The following is a 19,703-nucleotide window of genomic DNA, read 5'->3' as shown; positions in this document are numbered from 1 at the left end:
TATCGGACGAAAACCAACGACTGCCAGTTCACCGTCTCCCATCGCTCGACACAAGCTTCTTTCCGAAGTTCTCTCTCCTCGAGCGCGTTTGTCGCTCAGCTCTCGGGTATCTTCCAGTCCTGAGCTCTCGATGTGATTCTCTTCTGGTCGGGGTCTCGGCTCCCGGAATATCCTCCCACGACTTTGCTCGATACACTAAACTAATATTTTCTGACCGAGAATCAAGCGCGGTGCTCAGCCTAAAAGCGAGAAAAAAAACGAGCCGATAATAATCGGACTGCCGAATGTCGTCGGCTGGCCGCACCGACCCCACCTTCGCGACTTGTCAAATACATATACCTCCATCGCGGCGCACGGTGCCAGACAATGTGTATGCTATTTTGATATTCAACCCGCTATCAGATTTTCTGCGATTACTGCAACGCCGGCATTCTGACGACCCCGGAGGAATTTCAATACAAAGACGCCCACTGTCGGATCTCACTGGAACCACGTCTCGCTGGCCTTCGAGGGTACGTGATAGGCTATCACCGATAGCCTTTGACGCAATAGCCGGAGGTGGCAGGTTCTTGAAGTCGAGCTCGCTCCGGTGCTTGCCCAGACTGGATAGTCTGCGGTCTCCCCGGATAGAGGGAGCTCGCAGAAATAAAAAAATTCCATTTATCCCGAGCTGTCCGCGAAGATTCCTCCTGCTGCCAGTCGGGTTCGGAAATTCGATAACCTGAATGCCGGAGTTCATATATCCAGTAATGCAGTCGGAGACGTTGATTTGCATCTACAAATAGTAAGTAGAGCTTCAATGAGGGTAACTCGGCTCCAATCGACTGCCGCATTCGAACCAATTTGTGATTCTTGCGGCAAGACCGAACGGGGAGTAATTCTGCCTCCAGCCAGCCACAATCAACTCGCATATTACTGCGTTTCCCGAGCTGAGGTATGGAAAGCGACCGAATGGCCAGTTCGACCAATCTAGCGAGCGCTATATCAGAGAAGCAAATTTCGGAAATCGTCCAGCGAGCCCCAGAAAGCTCCGCAATAAGGGGAGGCTCTGAAGGGAACCCCTCTGTCCTGATCAGGACAGTGAGAATGTCGAGGAACAGGCTTGAAGACATATAATCTTCATTGGTGCTCATCGTCAAACGCCATTGGATCCCGTTCCGTCCGTCAACCCTCGAAGTCCAACGGCCCGCGACGCGGGACTTCCACCTAAGATCGCGATCGATCAACGCCCTAGGATTGGAGCTCGACTTTTTCCGGGAGCCAAGGGCGTCTCCAGCGTTCTCCTTCGGGAACCGAGGAGAATGCTGGCTGTCATATTCAAATTAGCCATCCTCCGCACGGAACAACGCGCGATGTAGTTCACTCGAGTCTGCCTCTAAGGTGCACTCCGCTTCGACGAGCCGGCCATCAGTCGCTTTTGGAAATTCGCCTTCATGTCCTCGGTTTTGAGGGAGAACATATATGATTCCCGCCTATGACCAAGGAAAACATAGATCGTGCGGAAGTCGAGTCGAAAGTGGCCGGGACCGATCATTCAAAACGCTAAGCCGAGGTCCGTTTTTTTGGTATTTATTTTTCGAAACTTCCCTCATTCATGATCGAAAAAAGCTTCAGATTCCTCGTCACGGAAACCATCCACGCTATACTTGGGGAAGTCATTGAACGTTCACATCCTTTCCTCCTGGCGCATTTCTGAAGCTTCATGGCTGGGATCGGGCCGAAAAATTCTCTGAAGCAGCTTGAGATCCTTGGAGTGCGGGTCTGTTCAGAAGATTCTACTCCATGCACGGGTTCCTCGGCCGGAGAGATTAAAGTTTCCCGATAGACGTCTCGAGCCTGACGACGAAGGACGGAACATGCACATGCGCATCTATTCCGGGACGCGAGGGCCAGAACCTGGAGCCTTGGAGGAATCTCGAGCATCGTCGGCGACTCTTGATATAACGATCGAACGATGATTCCAGGCGTGACGTGTTCGATTCTGAGCTCTGTTGAACGATCGGATTACGTGTGAAAACAAATCCGCTCGCGTGCGACCCCTAACTGGTTGGGAATATTATTTTCATAATCCCAGAATAGTCTGATTCGGGCTGGCGTGCTTCACTGAGCTCGACTCGCACACGATTTCCCCCTGGAACCGGGAAGCTATAAGAGCAGAAGGCACCTGGCTCCAGCAACGCACTTCCACATCCGCTCAAATTGCTCTGAGCATGGCCTCTCTGGTGAGTAGCATAAGCAGATTAATCGTCGGTAAGTGGATTCACCGGATTCGGAGCCGCACAAGTTTCCTCGGAGCGTTCTTCAGAGTTCTCCAAAAATTGATTTCCTGCATCAGATCGCAGCTCTCGTCTTGGCCATGATCACGATGTCTGCTATGGCTGAGCATTATGGAGGCTACGGTCACCAAAGATATGGAGGATACGGCGCCTACGGGGGATACGGTGCTCCAGGAGGCTACGGAGGTTATGGAGGATATGGCAAGGGTCATCCCGTGGTGTATCACAGAGTTGGCTACAGCCACGGATACGGCGGCTACGGCCACGGTGGTTACGGATACGAGGGCTATGGCTTAGGATACGGCGGCCGCGGTAGGAGATATGGCGGCTACGGCTTAGGATATGGGTACGGTCGAAGATACTACGGTTGAATGCGTCGCCGATTCCTCAGAATCAAAGTTCTCCCGTGACGTTTTTTGTAAATAAAGCCGCTCGATATCGGATTGATGCCCTCGATCGTGCATCAGTGAGCCCGAGATTGTTTTTGCGTCAGAGGAGTATTTGCACTTTCATTATGAGTGATCTCCATTTGCGCGGATCGCATTGGTCTCAAATCTTCGTCATGCCCTTGCGACGGCGATGTCTCGCAACTTCAGATGCATGACATTGGGTGGTCTCTCCATGAATTATGCGATGGGGCGTAGGAAAACGGATCGAAACATGACCGACGCCGGCGAATACCTAGAAGTAAAGAGGGTAAAGAGGGATACCTTCGGCAGAGGACGAAATTATCTTTCCTGCTCAGAAAAACTTCGTCGGGACTCCAAATCTTCATTCGTCCTCCTCCTCCTCCTCTCCATCATAATTAAGGAATGGCGTAGCAGCTGTCTGATAGTGGGTCCTGGCTTTAGTCTTGGCTGGATCGTCTCTTCTCATGACATCCGTCATTACTCTTCTCAAAGTCCGCATTTTCAGGATAGGGTTCTTGTCAAAGGCATCGCAGAGCCTCCGGAGCTCTCTCATGGACACGAACGGTAATCGAATCTGATCGAGAATATGCGTAAGCGCCGGCTCCCTCTCCGAAGGCTTCAGCTTGACCCAATTGATAACGATTTCCACGAGATCGTCCTCCGATCGCACCCGCAGGTCATCACGTGCGATGACATTGAGAAAGGCTTCAGGTGGAATTTCCGCGAGCAGATACCGCTTCGTGAGAAGCTCTTGAAAGTGTGCGGCGAGGAAATCATGACATGCGTCGAAATGCTCCTGCAGGATGGAGTCGTGTGCGTCCGCATAGTGCTGACCGAAATTAGTCCAATCAAGTTCTTGCGTGGAAACGCGAACACATAGTGAGACCAGCGAAGTGACCTGGAACTGGTGGGCCAGGGAGAAGATGTCTTGGAAGTTCTCCTCGTTTATGTGAATTTCTCCAGTGTACACGAACTTGAGGAAAGCTTCGACAACTTCGACGCCGAAATCGGGGACATTGACTTCGTTCTCGTTCGACTCCACGAACTCACAGCGGAACATTGCTTTAAAGTAATCACTTATCGACGTGATCACCGCTTTGTGGACTCTCAATGTGAGGCCTTCGACGAAAAGCTGCACGTCTCCTGTATCCTCGCGTTCGAAGAATAGCTCCATGAGTTCTCGCTGATCGACACGGATCCAAGATTCACCTATCTGCAGCCGCTCTGTGCCGTGGAAACGGTCTTCCACGGCCACGAAATAGACGTCGTCCATTGGTGAAAGTCGGCAGCAGGCTCACATCCGACCAGAGAACACAGTGAAGCCTCAGAGCAAGGTCGAGAGCTCTGCCTGTGGCTTCCGAGACTGTGAGCTGACAGCCCGGGCTGGGTGGGGAGAGAGTCTGAATCTCCACTGTTGCATTTCCGAATGACGTTATGGGTCGACTCACCAGAGTCAAGATCTGTGACGTACTCGCCTGCTGGAGGAATTTCACGCGAAGCACTGCGAGAGCTCGTCTGGGAATAGCATTGGGTCTAAACTTCCCGAAGATTTACAGGCTTTACCACGATCAGTTCACGCGTGGACAGCTCCTTGCTCCGGCATTCATCTAGCTTGCATTGAGTTTTCGATCTTTCTCATAACGAGAACGACGATTGCCACTTACGGAAAGATGAATCTCCGGATCCGCAAGAATGCTGCAATGGAATCTGCGGCGAAAATCCGAACTTGAGGAGAGAGACCGAGCTGATGCGCGAAAGAATGTTCGAAGCTCCCCCGACCGGTATCCGGCTCACGGAATAATAAATACTCTCGAGACATGTCCACCAGCCATCATCATCGTTTGATTAACCATCTGATTGTATCGAAGGAAGTTTCGGAGGGAAACTCCGGGAACAGCTGTGCAACGGGAAGCATCCCAGCGGGGTGAACGTGTTTGATGATCGAATTCCGAACACGGTCACCTCTAGCGATTTTCCGTCCCGAGAGCCCTCCCCTGAGTGCGAGAGCTCGACGCTCATCGACGGTCCTTCCGGAAGCTGTGTTCTATTGAAGCGTATTCGACTCATTCCTTGAATAAGAGACATTTGAGTAATTCAATCGTAATGCGGAACCCCCGTGGTTAGCTCCGATAGCCCACCTTCCTCAGGAAGAATCTTTGCGTCCGACCGGATTGTCGGAATAGCTCGTGACCCGCTCGTTCCAGCCTGCTACAGACATCATCGAAGTCCGACTCCAGTAGGGTTCCTTGGGGGATAACGAGGTTCCTCAATATCCGGGAATTTCGGTCTCACCGAACATTTGTTCACCGAGCGACTCTTTCTCGTCCGGAATCACAAGATTTTGATGCTCCTACGGTCCTGAATTCCATCCGTTCCACACAGCACCGGATGGATTGTGCTCGCGGTCATTCCTCGGTTTCACTCCTGATGCAGTTTGGTCCTATACAGGGGCGGATCCAGCTTTTTCTGGAGGGGGGAAAGAAAATTAGATTTTCAGGGGGCAACGAGCCCGACACGATGTCGCGCCGCCCTGCGGCCTAGGCTATAGTATTGGGACCGAGGCTCGTTGGCGGAGGGGGGATCGCCCCTATGCTTTCCCTGGATCCGCAAAAGGTTCTGTAGTTCCCGTCCGTCGTCAACGAATCTGTCCGGGACTCATACCGGCTTCTACTCAAACTTTGTGGGAGCTCGGACGCTTTATCATGCTACGATTCGAATGGGCACGAGCGAGCCCGTGCCTCGGCAGAGAACCCGCAATCTGCATCCCTGATTGCTTCGTAGTCGGCCAGCTCGTCTCGCTCACCTGACTAATTTGGACCAGATTTCATGCTTGCTCCCTAGATTGGAGCGCGGAAGACTTCTGTTCTCCAGACATGGGTCGGCTTCCACCTATCATCGCGGCTTAGCACCCCGACCCTCCGCCGCGAACTCGCGAACTTGGACGTGGTCGATACGACGTTACTCTTTAGCCTTAGCCCTCGCTCTCCAATATAGTTTCCCGCCAAAGTTGGAGTAGGTAATATTTGTACTCGTGGGAGATCGAATATTGGCTAAGCCTATTCGAAACGCGGTACAACACCTGGCTGCCCGGCTCTGCGTTCTACGGGAATATTCCGCCCGGCCACCCATGTGGATTTGGACGAGCTCACCCCGCTCTTCAGGATGAACGCACAAGTCGTGAGATCGCATCTTGTTCCAACCAGAATTCAGCTCCGACGATGCAGTCCTGTATCCCTTCCTCATGCCTCGCGATCCCCCTCCTCTGGTACAGCAGAACCGCGGTATTACGGACCGCATATGACCGACTCTCGGCTATAACTTACCGATTGCTCGGTCTCGGCTCTCGGCCGAGCCTGTGGCATGTCCCGCGTTCAGTGACTCGATTGTAGTGGGCGAAATAAGGGACACTCGCATGTGAGGGACTGATTTCTCGACCCCGGTTCCATCTCGTCCCGTGTTATTCAACTCGATTAGAGGAAAGGAGCTCTCCTCGCGAGGGAGGAAATTCTTCTCGAGTGGTCAACGATAAGATCTCCGTCACGATCATTTATGCATATTCATTCTGATAGGAGGGAGACTCGTTGGAGCATTCCCACCCCGCAGAATCCCCTCACAACCGAGGAGGACAGTCCGTCTGATTTCGAGTCTGCCGAGGAAGAAAGACTCTGGTGATCCTGTAAAACTTTTTTCTTCTTGTTTATTCGGCTTCGAACCCGACGTGCGGCAGCTAGGCTTTCAGCTCGGGGCGCTAACAGTATTAAAGTACAATGTATTCGGGAGGAAGAGTACAAACAGCTCCGCTCTCCGGAAACTCCACAGACAACAGTTTTCCTTCAATGCTCACGCTCGTGCTCAGATTCATCTCAATCAACGGATCCAATTCTAGGTACTCACTTGAACCTACAGGGAATACATTCAATCGATCGATCTCCAGCCATCGGTGAGTCTGCAGAGAATCATCATTCTCAACGCAGACGGAACAAGCCATCCAAGGTATTGTGGAATGCACATTAGGCTGGGCATCATCCGCTGCAAATCAGTAATCGAAGAGGGGAGGAACATCGATTCAATAATGAGAACAAGAAGCAAGTGCGTCGGATTGCGGTTTCCTCCCTAACAACCGCAGTTCGAGGTGGACTCCGAAGTAAAAGCATTCAGTGGTTGCATCATCGAGGTAACGCGTCTCGATCCTGGAATCCGATCCTTGAATTCATATCAAATATTGTGGTAAGCGGCAGTGATTGCAGAGGCTCAGGCAGAAGGGTTCAGCAATTCAGCACCCCACCTCGCAATTCCAAATACTAGATCAAACTGCGGGTCAAATGTGTGATCGACTCCTATTCAATTAGAATGTGTTCGTCACCGCATCTGTCGACCCCCGAGCTCCATTCAATCCGTCAATTATCGTGATGGTTCCCACGCAGTTTGAATAATTGTCCCTTCCACGACTCGTCGGACGGCTCCTTCCGCCGTCGATAGTCGTTCTCGATCAACCCGTTCGAAACCAAATCGTGACGAGCAGAACGATAGCTATGCTCGACCGCTATCGATTCGGAAACATCAATCGATATAACCGTCATCATCTTATTGCATTTTGATAGTTTTGAACAAGTTATTTACAGCTCCCGATGAGCCATGTTGAGACTAGCATGTTTCCTGGTTCCATTCGGCTCCAAGTTCGCCGAGCTCTATTCGGGCTCTGCTGGACCCCCTACAGACAAGACGGAGCGAGGCCTCGTTCCCAATTATTTTCCTAGTGTCGATGTATCGTTGACGACATCCATCGGCTATTGAGAGTCTGTCGTGTAGCTGAATTTTTTCTAGCTGGGCCCCGAAATTCATCGTAGGCCCCGGTTGTCTCTTCATATGAGGTTGAGGTCGAGACTAGCCGTGTTGTTGTGCGGTTCGTTCGCGCAGTCCACAGAACTCTCCTCACTCGATGACTTACTGAGTCGCAAGGACGCCTCCGGATCGGGGATCGGAGTGTGCGGGTTAGAGACAGGACTGTTGCATAGGGTTTTGGGCTCGTCTCCCACAAACACGGTTTCCGTTTCGTCCGAAAACGTGACATCCTCGCTGCTGCTGATCAGCGACTCCGGGATTATCTGACCGATTTTACGCCCTTTGCCGATCTCTCTTCGGAGGAATTCGAACTCGTCGAGAGTCAATCTGATCTCTGAGCTTGAACTCGAAACATCCGACATATCCTCGGGCTTGGCAAACAGACGCTTCTTCTTGATTTTAACGAAGACGCGTCCCATTGGCGGCGTTCCGCTGGAGCTTGAACTAGAGGAAGAGTGCGGAATTTGTGGATGGGTTGCTTTTTCGGGAGGACTTCCTGAGGCTTCGACAACAAAGCCCGTCGACACGCTCGACGTTGCTCCGAGCCTCGGCTCGTCGAAGGAAGCTCCACGGTGTTCGCTTTCAGAGCCTTGCAAAGCGGGTTCGATGCCCTCATTCGATCGAAAGGAACCGCTCGGAGTCCCCAAGGTTTCGTCCGTCGAATCCTTGTTCGCCCCGGATGGGCCCGGGATCGTGGCAAGGAACTCTTCGATCTCAGCGCAAAACTCTTGAGAAATCGAGAGCGTCGTCTGAATTCGCTCCTCAGCTAATTTGTTCTCTTTCTGTGGAGAGTCACGATCCGACTCCGCGCCGGCGGCCGTGATTCCCGCGGGCGGCCGAGGCGCCGGTCCAGTTTCGAGCGCGGGATCGCTCAATAGCGACTGTAAGCATGCGGCGTATCCATCTCGTAAATCAACATGGGGAATATGACTCGATTGCGAAGCGGAGAAATTGTCGCCCTGTTCGGAAAAGGCTCCTGTTGCGGTAGCGGCACTGCTGGCACGCGGGCTCCTATCTAAGATTGGCTGAAAGGGAGCCGCGTCGCGCTCAGAATCGGCGCTCTGTTCCGAATAGGGTAGATCTTTTCTAGCGAAGTCGTCTTCTTGCGAGTCTTCGTCTTCGTCCGTGGTAAGTTTTGGCGGACTCACGAGACTTTCCGAAGACACGCTGACGGCGGGGGAGAGTTCGCGCCGCTGCTCGGGAGAATGCGTCGTCGATTGTTGGGGTTGCGGTGCTTGCGGCTGATCCAGTGAAGGCTGATCGTTGAGGCTCTGCAGGAGCGACATCACCTCGGCGCCTTCGGTTTTCAGCACGCGTTCGTATTCTTCTTTAAGCTCAGTGTTCATGGCAAGAGTTTCCTCTAGTCTCTGGCATTCCTGCTGGACGGCTTCCAACTCTAGCTCCTTGAGCAGTTCTATTTCTTCGAGATTGCCCTCCAAATGTTCGAGTCGAACTCCGAGATCCCGGTCGCTCTCCGGCTGATCGCTTTCTGGCCCTCGACGTGGCTGCAAACAGCTGGGATTGGTCTCGTTTTCGCCGAGCATTTGTGCTCTATTGAAGTCTTCGAGAATATCGTCAGGATTCGACGGTGGCACTGTTTGTTCGGGACGGGGAGAGGATGGTGGCAACAATTGTGCAGGTGGTGGCGATCCATGCGGTGACAGCAGCCGATCTCCGTGAGGTCCCTCTATCGCAGACGCTTCCTCAGCTTCGAGACTCTTCTCGATGTCGCTCCGCTGCTGCCAGAGTTGACGTGCGCGCATACGATCTTTCTGTCGCCGTAATTCCGTCCAACGCTCCCGGATCTCGCTTTCGAACGTTCCATCCACGCTGTCGTCTCGGCTCGAATAGCTGTCAGCTGGTGGCAGCTCACCCCAACGAGCGAAATTCACTTTAGGTCTTTTCTCACTCGACGAGCGACACAAACGTGGATGCTCAGGCGAGGTCCGGTAGCGACTTCGCGGCTCTCGGGGCTGTGATTTGTGTCGACGGATTTTCTGCCGCGGATTCGACTCCCGTCTATAATGTAAAACGTACGGGATTTCATTGCACTCGATGCTCCCCTGACGGGTGAGCTCGGTCGCGCCTTTGTCTCTCGATCGTGGCAAACGAGCGATTCGCCGTTCGGGGCTTTTACTTTGAGCTCGTCGGTGCATTGGACTTTCGTCTGAATCATGACTCCTGTCGCGAGTCTGCGAAGTGTCCAAGGGGAAGCTGGTGTTCAAGGTGGGTTCGTCGAGAGATTGGTTCAAAATGTGGTAGGATTCATGCGAGATTGTGTCGTCCTTGTCGATGTTGTCTCCTGAGATGTTCCCTCTGGAAGGGTAAAGAAATTGATTCTTTTCAGACTCAATGACCAAGAGGCTTGCCCGCACCCGTGAGAATTCTCCCCCTTTCCGCGTGTTCCCGCGGAATACATGGGAGACGTATATTAGAGGCCCAGGTTACGCCGCGTGGTATCATCAATACAGCTGTAACAGAACTCACCTGTGCTGAGGAGTATTAGGTTCGGATAGGCACACTGTGGTTTTTGTGAATTCTTCGTTGTTGTTGTTTCTGCTTGGACCCGTTGGCTGATCTCCCCGAAGTTGGGTCATCGACGAACACGAGTAACTCGAAGTCACCCCGCTCGTGGGGTAAGATACAGGGTTCGCTAGACGCAGACTGGACGACCTACGGGATGAAAGTAATTAAACTTCAGACTCACGACAGATTATAATCAAAGAGACACCGATTATTTCTCGAGCTATGGGAAGCTGGATACCGATGTGGCAGTGTGATAGGTAAATTCGATACGGGACGCTTCTCACTGAATTAACCTTTGAAACGAGCGACGTCGAGCGGATGTTTCCTTCACATACTCGATCACTTGCTTCTGAGTTCGACCACTGTACCGGAACGATGATCCCCTACTGAAAATCCTAGTTTTTCCCCGCACACGGCACGTCTTCCGGACTTCAGTGCACCGGAAGAATGCATGATGTTCGATGCATCTCTTCCAGAAGCTTTTGGACGCGTTTCTATTGTCGAACAGGAATTCCACGCAATCTTTACCGTAACAACCCTGAAAGGACGATCAGAGGTGTCATTCCTCCGCTGACTCAAAGCTTTACCGACAAAGATTCCTCTCGGAAAGAAAACCTTTCCCGAGACAATCCTATACGAGAGTTGCGAGAGATGCCACCGAACAGGAAATCGTCCCTTCGGCTTCTCCTAAACATCACAGCGGGCCATGACACGCCAGGTTGCAGACGTTCGCGGAGAAAACTTGCAGGAACCCGTGGCGGAGCGCAATTTTCCATGAGAGTGAGTCTCGGGCGGGTGACTGAACGCTTTGCCTCGTAGCTGGGACAGGGTCGTCAGCTGTGTCCAGGACGCCTCTTTAAGGAGCGATGGACGGTCGCTGAGTTCTAGATTTCTCCAAGGTCGTCCTGTCAGGACCTTTCTCTATGACACCCTGAGATCGCCCTTATAGGCTCTCGAGACTTGACTCTCAGCGGCGATTTCTGTGCAGATTCTATCAGGCTGGGGACAGACACCCGGAATCAGAGCGTGGAACCGTTCCCCATCAGCGATCCGACAACGGATTCAAGATTGAGGACCTCTTCGCTACATCTACCAGGATAAAAAGTCTCGCATAAAACGAAATTCAGAGCGGAGATTCTTTCGAAACGCATACTCACATAGCCTTCGGTCGGGTGCAGCTTGATGAGGAATTTTCGTCGTTTGAAGCTTAGCTTGCGAATTTTGTTCCAGGAGAAGGTATGAATCTTCATGCTATTCCGGTAGACCACTATACCGACATGACCGACGGCCATCGTCAGCGCTATACCTTCCGAGTCGAATGCAGGAACCAATCGGATTCCAAAGAATTCGCATCGTCTCGCGACCTCCAGCAAATTCATGTCCGCCTCGGACGGGCTCTGACCACTGGAAGAAAGATGCTTTGTAGTCATCATTGAGTTTGGAATTCCATTGCCCAAGTTTGATTCTGCTGAGGCAGCTGTATCGGGCCTGCCCAACCGCTCAGAGCCGCTGTAGTTTTCGAAGGATATTGAGTTTCTAGTTCCTTCGTGCGAAGGAGCCAAACAAGGAAATGAAAACACTTTTCCGCGGAGTTGGAGCGATGGGAAAGAGGACGAGGCTTGGAATTCCGCTGATACAATGCCAGGATTCCAAATTTGTGAAGAGTTTCGAGATCGCACCAGCGATTGCCCGATTCGGGCAGGATCTGAGTCTCTGGGGCGGCGATTGTACAGGAAAAAAGTTTCTGATAATCCGCGGATTCGCGGTATATCCCTCCCGTAAAGGAAAAAAACGGGATTTTTCGGAAGATGTGAGTGCCAAGAGGGAGAATATCTGAGCCAGAATGTGAAGAAAGTTCACCACCTTCTGTGGTGCACCTCTCATGCAATCGATCGGTCTTCCGAGGTCCCTCGCAGATCAGGTCGCGGAACAGCTTGAAGCCATGTGCTCAGTCCTGTCCGTTTGTTCCCCGCAATAACCCTCGTTAGAAACTCATGAATTCAGCAACTTGGTATAGGTCCCGTCTTATCGAGGAGCGTTCGCACTGTTGTGCGCGAAGGGGAATGCCCGCCGGCAGCAGCGCCGTCGGTAGGCGTCGAAGCCGCACACCTAGCGCCGGAGCAATGGAGAATGCGATCGATTCCGACTGCTTTGGCATCGATCACTAGAATCCCTCGAGACCAGGTGTCGCATTCTCGATGTTGACCAATATCGACACAATTACTCACATGTGATTCATATGATGTAGCATGATTTTTCTTCGAGTTGCTTGCTTTGCCGAGGGACGAACTGATGGCATGCTAAGTAGCTGGCGTCCGGATAGTCGTCATGACTGAAGTCGCCACATGAAGCTGCAATGTCGACTCGAGCTTTGTAGACGTTCGAACTCGACGAAACTTGTTACGCAATAAATCGTCAGCAGCCTCTAGAAACTTTCTGCATATTAGGCATCAGGCAAGCTGGTATGGGCAGTATCTCGTCCAGGCCCAAATGGCCGGCGGAACAATTTCGCATAGCGTCTCATTCCGAGACGATATGCTCCGTCTTTCTCTCGGATGTGGACCGACAGCCTCGGCGCCTGTGCTAATCCTGGTGTCGTATCTCCGCCTCGTCACATGTTTTTCAGCTGCATCGATCTATACAATACATCACAGCGCTCCGATAAGAGCTTTGCTCCCGAGATGGCTCAACTCTGATTAGAGCAAAACGCTGACAACGATTCTCGGCTTGCGGTATCATGATACCTATCCAATATCCAAATAATCATCCAACATGATAGGGGATTGAGGACAAACGACTACGTCCCATTACGAACGCCGCGGCGTAGGCGGCGGGCGATGAGGGCAAGATGAAACGGCGATCCCGGGAAGCTTCAATCAGCCGACTAAGCAATCCGTCACGGCAGGATAAGCCTGGGGTAATTTGGCCCCTTGTGGCTTCACCCGTTTCGTCTACTCGATGCGAGTCCTGGGGAATTGTCGACAAACAACATCCGAGATCGGATATTGTCAGGATGTCATCGAAGATCCTCGCGAATTACTTCCTCAAGACGAGATTCCGGATGGACGAGGCCAGAAGTCCTTCGTTTCAGAAGTTGAAACAACTCAGATCCGCGAGTCGAAGGCATTGTGGAGAAATCTCGGCCTCGGATGGAAGTATCGAATGACGACGATCATCCGTGTTGGTCATTGCTCTGAGCAGAAAAATAGTCCACCTCGGAATGAGCTCCAGCATGCTAGAGCAGCTGGTGGACCCGGTGTTGGCTGTTTCGCCCTCAGATGATTTATAGAATGAGCTTCGACGGCGGCTGCGGCTTGAGTGACGTCAGCGTAAGGCGTAAGTACAGTGTCGGTGGAAGATGTGCGCTCGGTCATATCGACGAGGAATAGGGAACTTGGTCGGAAACAAGGAAGATTGAGAAGAATTTCGTTTTTTGCCGTGCTAACCTTGGACTATGTACGAGGCGAGCACAGCGGCGGTGTCTTCATGGACCAGCAGCTGTCCCTGAGCAAGATCTCGCTTGATTTGCAAGCTGAATAAGTAGCGCGTGAATTCCTCTTCGAGCTGCCCGGGGTCGGGCGTGTAAAACTTGACGCAGAATTCCAGAAACGCGTCCTCGAACTTGATGCCAACCTGATTGCACATCGATTTCTCGTAATCCAGCCAGTGCTGCAAGCGCGAAATATGTTAGAGAATTACTCGCTTCTCTCGAAGGACACGATGTCGAGCGATCCTGCGGGACTGGAGGCCCGAATTCCTCGCATCATCGTAATGGTGATCCCACGCGGTTATGGGCGTTTGGAGCTCCGCAGACCGCTCGGAAAAGAGCTCGGTAAGGGGAATCCTTGTCTCGGGGTGGTCGATAAGTCGCGACGGCGCGAATCACGGGGTCGGCGTGATTTTTTTGCGTTCGCCGCCCTGATCACCGCATGAGGAGCGATACGCTCCTCAGCCGATAATGAGGCGAGGTAGGAAAAAACGAGCTCGATTTCGCAATGATTCCGCTTGGGAAAGGGCGATAATTTACTGTTCGACGGAAGGATTCTCAGCGGATTTTGCTGATCAGTGGAAGACCTTCCGATGAACGCAGAGAAGGTGGATATTCAACCGGACATGCGAGTGCTCTGTACATTGTTTTTATCGCCTCCTCATATGGATGAAATCTGATCGCCGGCACGAAACATTTAATCATGCGAATTGAGAACTCACCCGGGCTCCCTGATCGTCACAATATTCCAAGCCGAAGTAGTCGGACTCGAGAAGATTTAGCACACGGCACACCTGGTCGAAGAGTACTTGACCACTCGCTTTGTACTGAAATTAGAAGCCTAGAAATTAGCTTTCGTTTCGGCCTTAAATCCCAATCAATTGTCTTCTCTCATTGCGACCCCGCGATGAGCTAAGATTCGGATGTGACCATCTGAGAAGTCGCTTCAGCTGACCGGAGCTTCAAACGAGGCGCGAGCAGTCACCGGTCGGAACTCCCAGCGTTCATATAGAACGATCTCAGTTTGGAGCCGGTCGCTGCACAAATTCGAACGAGAAAAAAAATGCTGTCGAGCAACGAGTTGGCCCGCTGGGAGCAACATTCTGAGAAAAAGGCAGAAAATGCCGAGGGCAGAATACAACGACAATAGAGATACGAGAGAAGGCCTTGTGTCGGACTCTCGGGCCGACTGGTGTCGCGGGCTCGATGGCTGCTCGTCGAGCTCTTTGTCTGCCGCACGAACGAGCCGCAGTTCGAATCCTATTCCGGGGAAGTGTCGTCGAGCGGCGGGAGGAGGGGCGGGATACTGGATGCTCGCAAGTTTGTCCGCATCGGCTGCGAGTCGAATCGGCTTTACTCCGCACAGTTTTGCTGAATTGAGCAGTGTCGCTTCCTGGTGTTCCTGCAGAAACCTTATATCCGGTCCCCGTGTACAACGGTTGTTGTCGGCCGAGGAAAAGCTTCGAACGGGCCTTCTAGACGGCGGATCGGCTGACTGGCTCGCAAGAAAGTTGACCAGCTTGCAAGCTCGCTCACCGACATAGGAATTATTCCGCCCCGGTGACTCGCTAAGGTTGACTTATTCGTCATTCGCCCGACGGACTGATGCTCCGGGACCGAAGGAAAGACCCTAAGCTTCAGGTCGCCCGGAGTGATACGGAGCAAGATGCGCAAAGAAGGCCGGCACCGGTCCGCTTTTTTTATCGGTAGATATTAAGTTTGCTCGAAGATCCAGCCCGCTCGTTTACCCTCTCAATTCGATCTAATTATTCTCCGCTCTGTCAAGAGCTTTTTACTGACCTGACACTGCCCTCATCGGCGCCCCAAAAACTCAAGCCACTCCGGACGATTCCTGTGGCTCTAAAGAGCACGGAGGAGAGACGGAGGAGGGGAGCGACGCCACCGGACAGAGATTATGACTCCGGCAAATACGTGCTCAATGATCCCTCACTTGGGAACGACCATCGCTGCTACAACCATGGCCGTCCTTGCCACGTTTTCCCGTCCTCATTCCTATTTTCTCCAACATCAGGACCGAAGGACGGATCCACGGAGGCTTAACGACCGAGTCACCGATCCTCCGGTGCCGAGCAAAGAGTGAAACTAATGATACATTCCGATGGCTTGCGAATTGATTCCGCTATAAGAGCGATCAGCACAAGATGTTCTCCCATCGGCACCACTTGCGTTCCGTTATGGAGTGCCGAAATCCCATAGACTTGAGGAGGAACGTCCTTGATCTCGAGCGATGAGCTCGAACCGCTGACGTGGAATATGTGTTCGAGAATGTGTGTATTCGTTCGAAGTTTCGGCTGTTCCAGCCGAGCGGGGAGCGACCGATGGCCAGAGAGAGCCCGAATACAGCAATTTCCGGCTTCCCGCTCGTGAACAATAAGGGACTCCGGATCGAGGAGCCCGGGCTCTTAGCTCAGTAGAAGGTAACTCCAACCGACAGAAATCGCTAATCTCTGATCTCTCATGGCTCAGAGAAGTTCCACCGACGCCGACGTAGGAGCAGAGAAATCATCGACTAGCCAAGTTCTGCCGATGTTTCCTCGGATCTCCGATATGAAGTGCTTCGTGACGAGGGGCCTGTAAGACTGCGGGGAAGAAAATCCGTAGGAGAAACAGTGGCCGGTCTCAAAGAATTCGCTGGGGCCCGTTGGACGAGACTTCGATCGCGAGGCTGAAGAATTCGCGGTTCGAGGAAAACGCGGATCGGGGCAACGCAGGCGGGGGCGCTGGGCTTCTAGCTGAGCCTGAGAGAACGTTCTGCCCCGGACAGATGCAAAAGATCAAATTCTCCATATTTCGCTCGCGGCCTGGCTCGCAACTTCCCCGCTTAAACCCTTCCGGGAACCTCTGTGGCATGCTGTCGGATCGGTGCGGCCTCCTCGCGGCGATATGTTTCGTGCTCCGAGTGTCCACGGAAGGCTCGCGAAAAGCAGAGGCATCGAGGTATCCCTCGGGACCTCATTCAGTCCGCATGACGCTTCTCGGTGGAAGTGTCTTCTTCGAATGGGTTCCATCGACGATTAAGAAGGTGGAAGATTTATTATACGATGTCATTGAACCTTTTCGGAAATCGAAACAGCAGCTGAGAAAGAAGTAGCACTAGTCGAAGTCGTAGTGGGCGAGCTCGGCGGCAATTACGAGTAGGCCCTTCGGGACAGAACACGATTGCCAGCGCAACGAGGGATGAATTATTGAGGAGACCGGTGTCGGACGCAGATCTTCCGTTCAGGATTCGCTTGAGGATATGCCGGTGACTGATGACTTTTAGTTTCGTAAGAAGAAATGTTTCAGCCGACTCGAATACAGCCCCCGGGGAATAGACTCGCTATTCAGGGAGCTTGGGGGACGCTTTTTCCGTCTGTTCCTCGTCTTCTTGGGCGTGTCCCGTCGAGGCTCGGTCGAGAATCACAACGGACGATGCTCGACTTAGATCATATGACGCCGCGCCGCTCTCATGAGTTTCTTCACAGTTTCCTTTGAATTGATAGACTTTCGGCAATCCGGTCGTCGGCGTCCCCCATTCTCTTCCATTCTACCGAAAGATTGGAGAACTGAGGCTCGGACAGGCTTTTTCGAAACGGCGGCGTGTCGAATGGTGGAATTATAGAGTTTCTCCCCCAACTTGGAGTCCGAGCATCGCCGACGAGAGGACCCCGTCCGAACTGAACTTCCCATTCCGACCGGAGAATTTCCTTCTCGCTTGAGCGGCGATTTCGTCGAGAGATAGAATTCGGATAAAGCATGTAGTGTCTCGCATCAAACGCTCATCATGTGGCGCCCGGATATCGCAAACAAAAAAGCACAATTGGGTCCCGCGAGAATCGCGGAGACTGATAGAATCGCCCGAACAAAGAGACTTTCTTTCGGCCGCTCGCTCGCGAGGAATCCATCGAATGTCCCTCCCCGACTCCTCATAAGGGTTCCGTCGAAAAGGAACTCCCTGATCAGCAAGTCGGCTCCACCGTGCCGCCGCGGCGCGGCTCCCCGGATTCTCGCACCCGTCACTGAATCTGCACTCTGATTCGCTGGGCCCACGGTCGCCGTCGACGTCGATGCCTCTTTTGTATGAATCTCGGGAGCGTATGTAGTATATGCGAGCGAAGTTTTCCGGTTCATCAAATCCGCCCCAAGTTCGATTCCATTGCAGCATCGAGGGAAAGTGTGAGGTCGCGGCAGCGAGCGATAAGTAGCATAAAAATCGCGAGCGGAACCGAGGAAAAATGAGGAAATAGACGCTCGCAGATTCGAGTGATGAATTCTGATCGTTATGCGGAAAACCCTCACCAGTCGGTGGTTTCGTCGTTCCGGGCTGTACGGCAAAGGCCCCCGAGGCTTCTGGAGCTACGCGATCCTCACGCTCCCAAGAAACGAAACTTTTCTTTCTCTCAACACGTTGGCGTGTAGTATCTGTTTGCTCCCGTCCCGGTCTGACCGCACGTTAGCGCTCCGGTCCGAAGCCCTAATTGTCCGAATAGCCCCTCCGCTCAGTCGTTCGGGAAGCGGTGGCTAAATCTCTTCTCTAAGTCGGTAGATCCTGCTGAGATTTATTTAGGCTCTCCCCGCTCCATTTACATTGAGTTCTGCCTCACCTCAGCGAGACCGCTGGCGCCCCCGTTTGTGGCTGTCAACGACGTCCTCGGCTGGGGAGCTAAATCGGTTTATGGTTCTTCATCGCTTCGAACATTGTTAGGGAGCTCAAGTTCACCAAGAGCTGCTCCGCTTTGGTCCGGAAGCAATTTAGGAAGCTTCATCGCGAAGGTATCGTCTGCCGATGGAAGTACCTATACGGAAATCCTGTGCTTCTGGGAGGAGCGGGCCAGATCGAGGAATCGGAAATCACTGTTTGATCTCGATCGGTGCGTGAGCGTTGAGTTTCGCTTTCGCGACGGTGATCGACTTTGCTCCAGAAAAGATCACGCCTTGTCCAGCAGATTATGTCGGTGACATTAGCAGCGATCCTGACCAGAGCTCCAACGACCCAGTGTGTGGATATCGGAGCCTAGCCTCGGTTGTGCCGGTACGGAGCTCGGTGATTTATCTTCTGCCCGCTGCTTTGTCGCGTATCGGCAGCAGATTTCACATCACCGCTCATGCTCGCGAGGCAGTTGATCAAAAGAGAAGAAAAGTCAGAGCTGATGAGCAACCACGGCAATGAGCAACGCTGGGAATCCCACGACAGCCGTTGCGATGCGTTGCGTTCAGAGCCCCAGGCACCCAGGAGCCAAACGGGCGCTCAGGCATAGAACCCACGGACCGCGACTGAATCCTCTTTGCATAATTTACGTCGGATAGCTCACTCTTTCTGCTGACATTTATCGAAGCTCACTCGACTAGAAACGAGCAAGTTCCCCTTGCAACATAGAGAGTGTATCAGTGGTGACACGCGGGCTGCGGAGTCACGATTCTCTTCCTTCCCCCGAGATTCACAAGCACTCGGGAATAAGCATCGAGGTGTCCGGAGAAGGAACCGTCGGTCGACTCCGTGCGATCGAGAGATCCATTTGACTTACCTGTACATGGAATGTTTTTATCGTATCGTCCAATAAACGAACGTTGACCGTCATGATTCGAGAAGACTGTTTTTTCTTCGACGCTTCGTAACATTCCTTCTCCATGGGATCGGAACCTCCATCCAACGCTGCAAGTTATAAGGAAAAATTTGTACTTGATCCTGATTCCAACTGGATCCTGCGAGACCATAGTCGACATGGCCTCAGACGCCTCGTTCGCTGAACCGCCGAATACCTAATTGAGGCTCTCCCCGGGGAGAGAAGGGTTCGGAGCGTACAGATAGAACGAACTTGAATGAGTATCATGTCGGATGACCACAGACACCCTCAAAAAGAACACTTTTCTATCGAATCAGCGAAAGCCCGGATATCTGACTCTGAGTCCAAACCGGGTGTAGTGGATTCTGCTGTGAGAGTAAAACTCCAGAGCTGCTGGCTCCTGCGGAAATTGGGGAGCTGTCTACGACGACATCGGATTGTGAGTTTTATGAATACGTTGAACCAACTAGGAAGCTTGAGCTGGAGGCATCCACACGTCAAATAGTCTATGATCGTCTACATAGACATGATACGTGATCCGACTCTCATTTGTGCCACCGCACTGCGCTGCGAGAGGGGCACGGAAAGTACGTGGGAG

The 19,703-nt window shown here is 52.5% G+C and overlaps 2 protein-coding genes across 2 annotated transcripts; one reads left to right on the top strand and one right to left on the bottom strand.

The window, feature by feature from the left end:
• The first annotated feature begins 2,210 nt into the window (after positions 1–2,210).
• Positions 2,211–2,647, top strand: LOC108865280 (neuropeptide-like protein 31). The gene is made up of 2 exons (XM_018642177.1): positions 2,211–2,222; positions 2,336–2,647. Exons 1-2 carry the CDS (start codon positions 2,211–2,213, stop codon positions 2,645–2,647), a joined length of 324 nt encoding a protein of 107 aa, XP_018497693.1.
• Positions 2,648–2,788: 141 nt separating this feature from the next.
• Positions 2,789–19,120, bottom strand: LOC100897618 (FERM, ARHGEF and pleckstrin domain-containing protein 1-like). The gene is given in 8 exon segments (XM_029113338.1): positions 2,789–2,831; positions 10,348–10,592; positions 11,212–11,458; positions 12,283–12,325; positions 12,328–12,405; positions 13,501–13,723; positions 14,264–14,368; positions 19,067–19,120. Coding segments are annotated over 8 exon segments (1,038 nt in total).
• Positions 19,121–19,703: the final 583 nt, after the last annotated feature.

This window comes from Galendromus occidentalis, unplaced genomic scaffold (genome assembly GCF_000255335.2).
Source record: "Galendromus occidentalis unplaced genomic scaffold, Mocc_1.1 scf7180000076574, whole genome shotgun sequence".
NCBI classification, from domain to species: domain Eukaryota; kingdom Metazoa; phylum Arthropoda; class Arachnida; order Mesostigmata; family Phytoseiidae; genus Galendromus; species Galendromus occidentalis.
The sequence above is the reverse complement of the archived record's forward strand: the minus strand, read 5'-3'. Positions and strand labels throughout refer to the sequence as shown.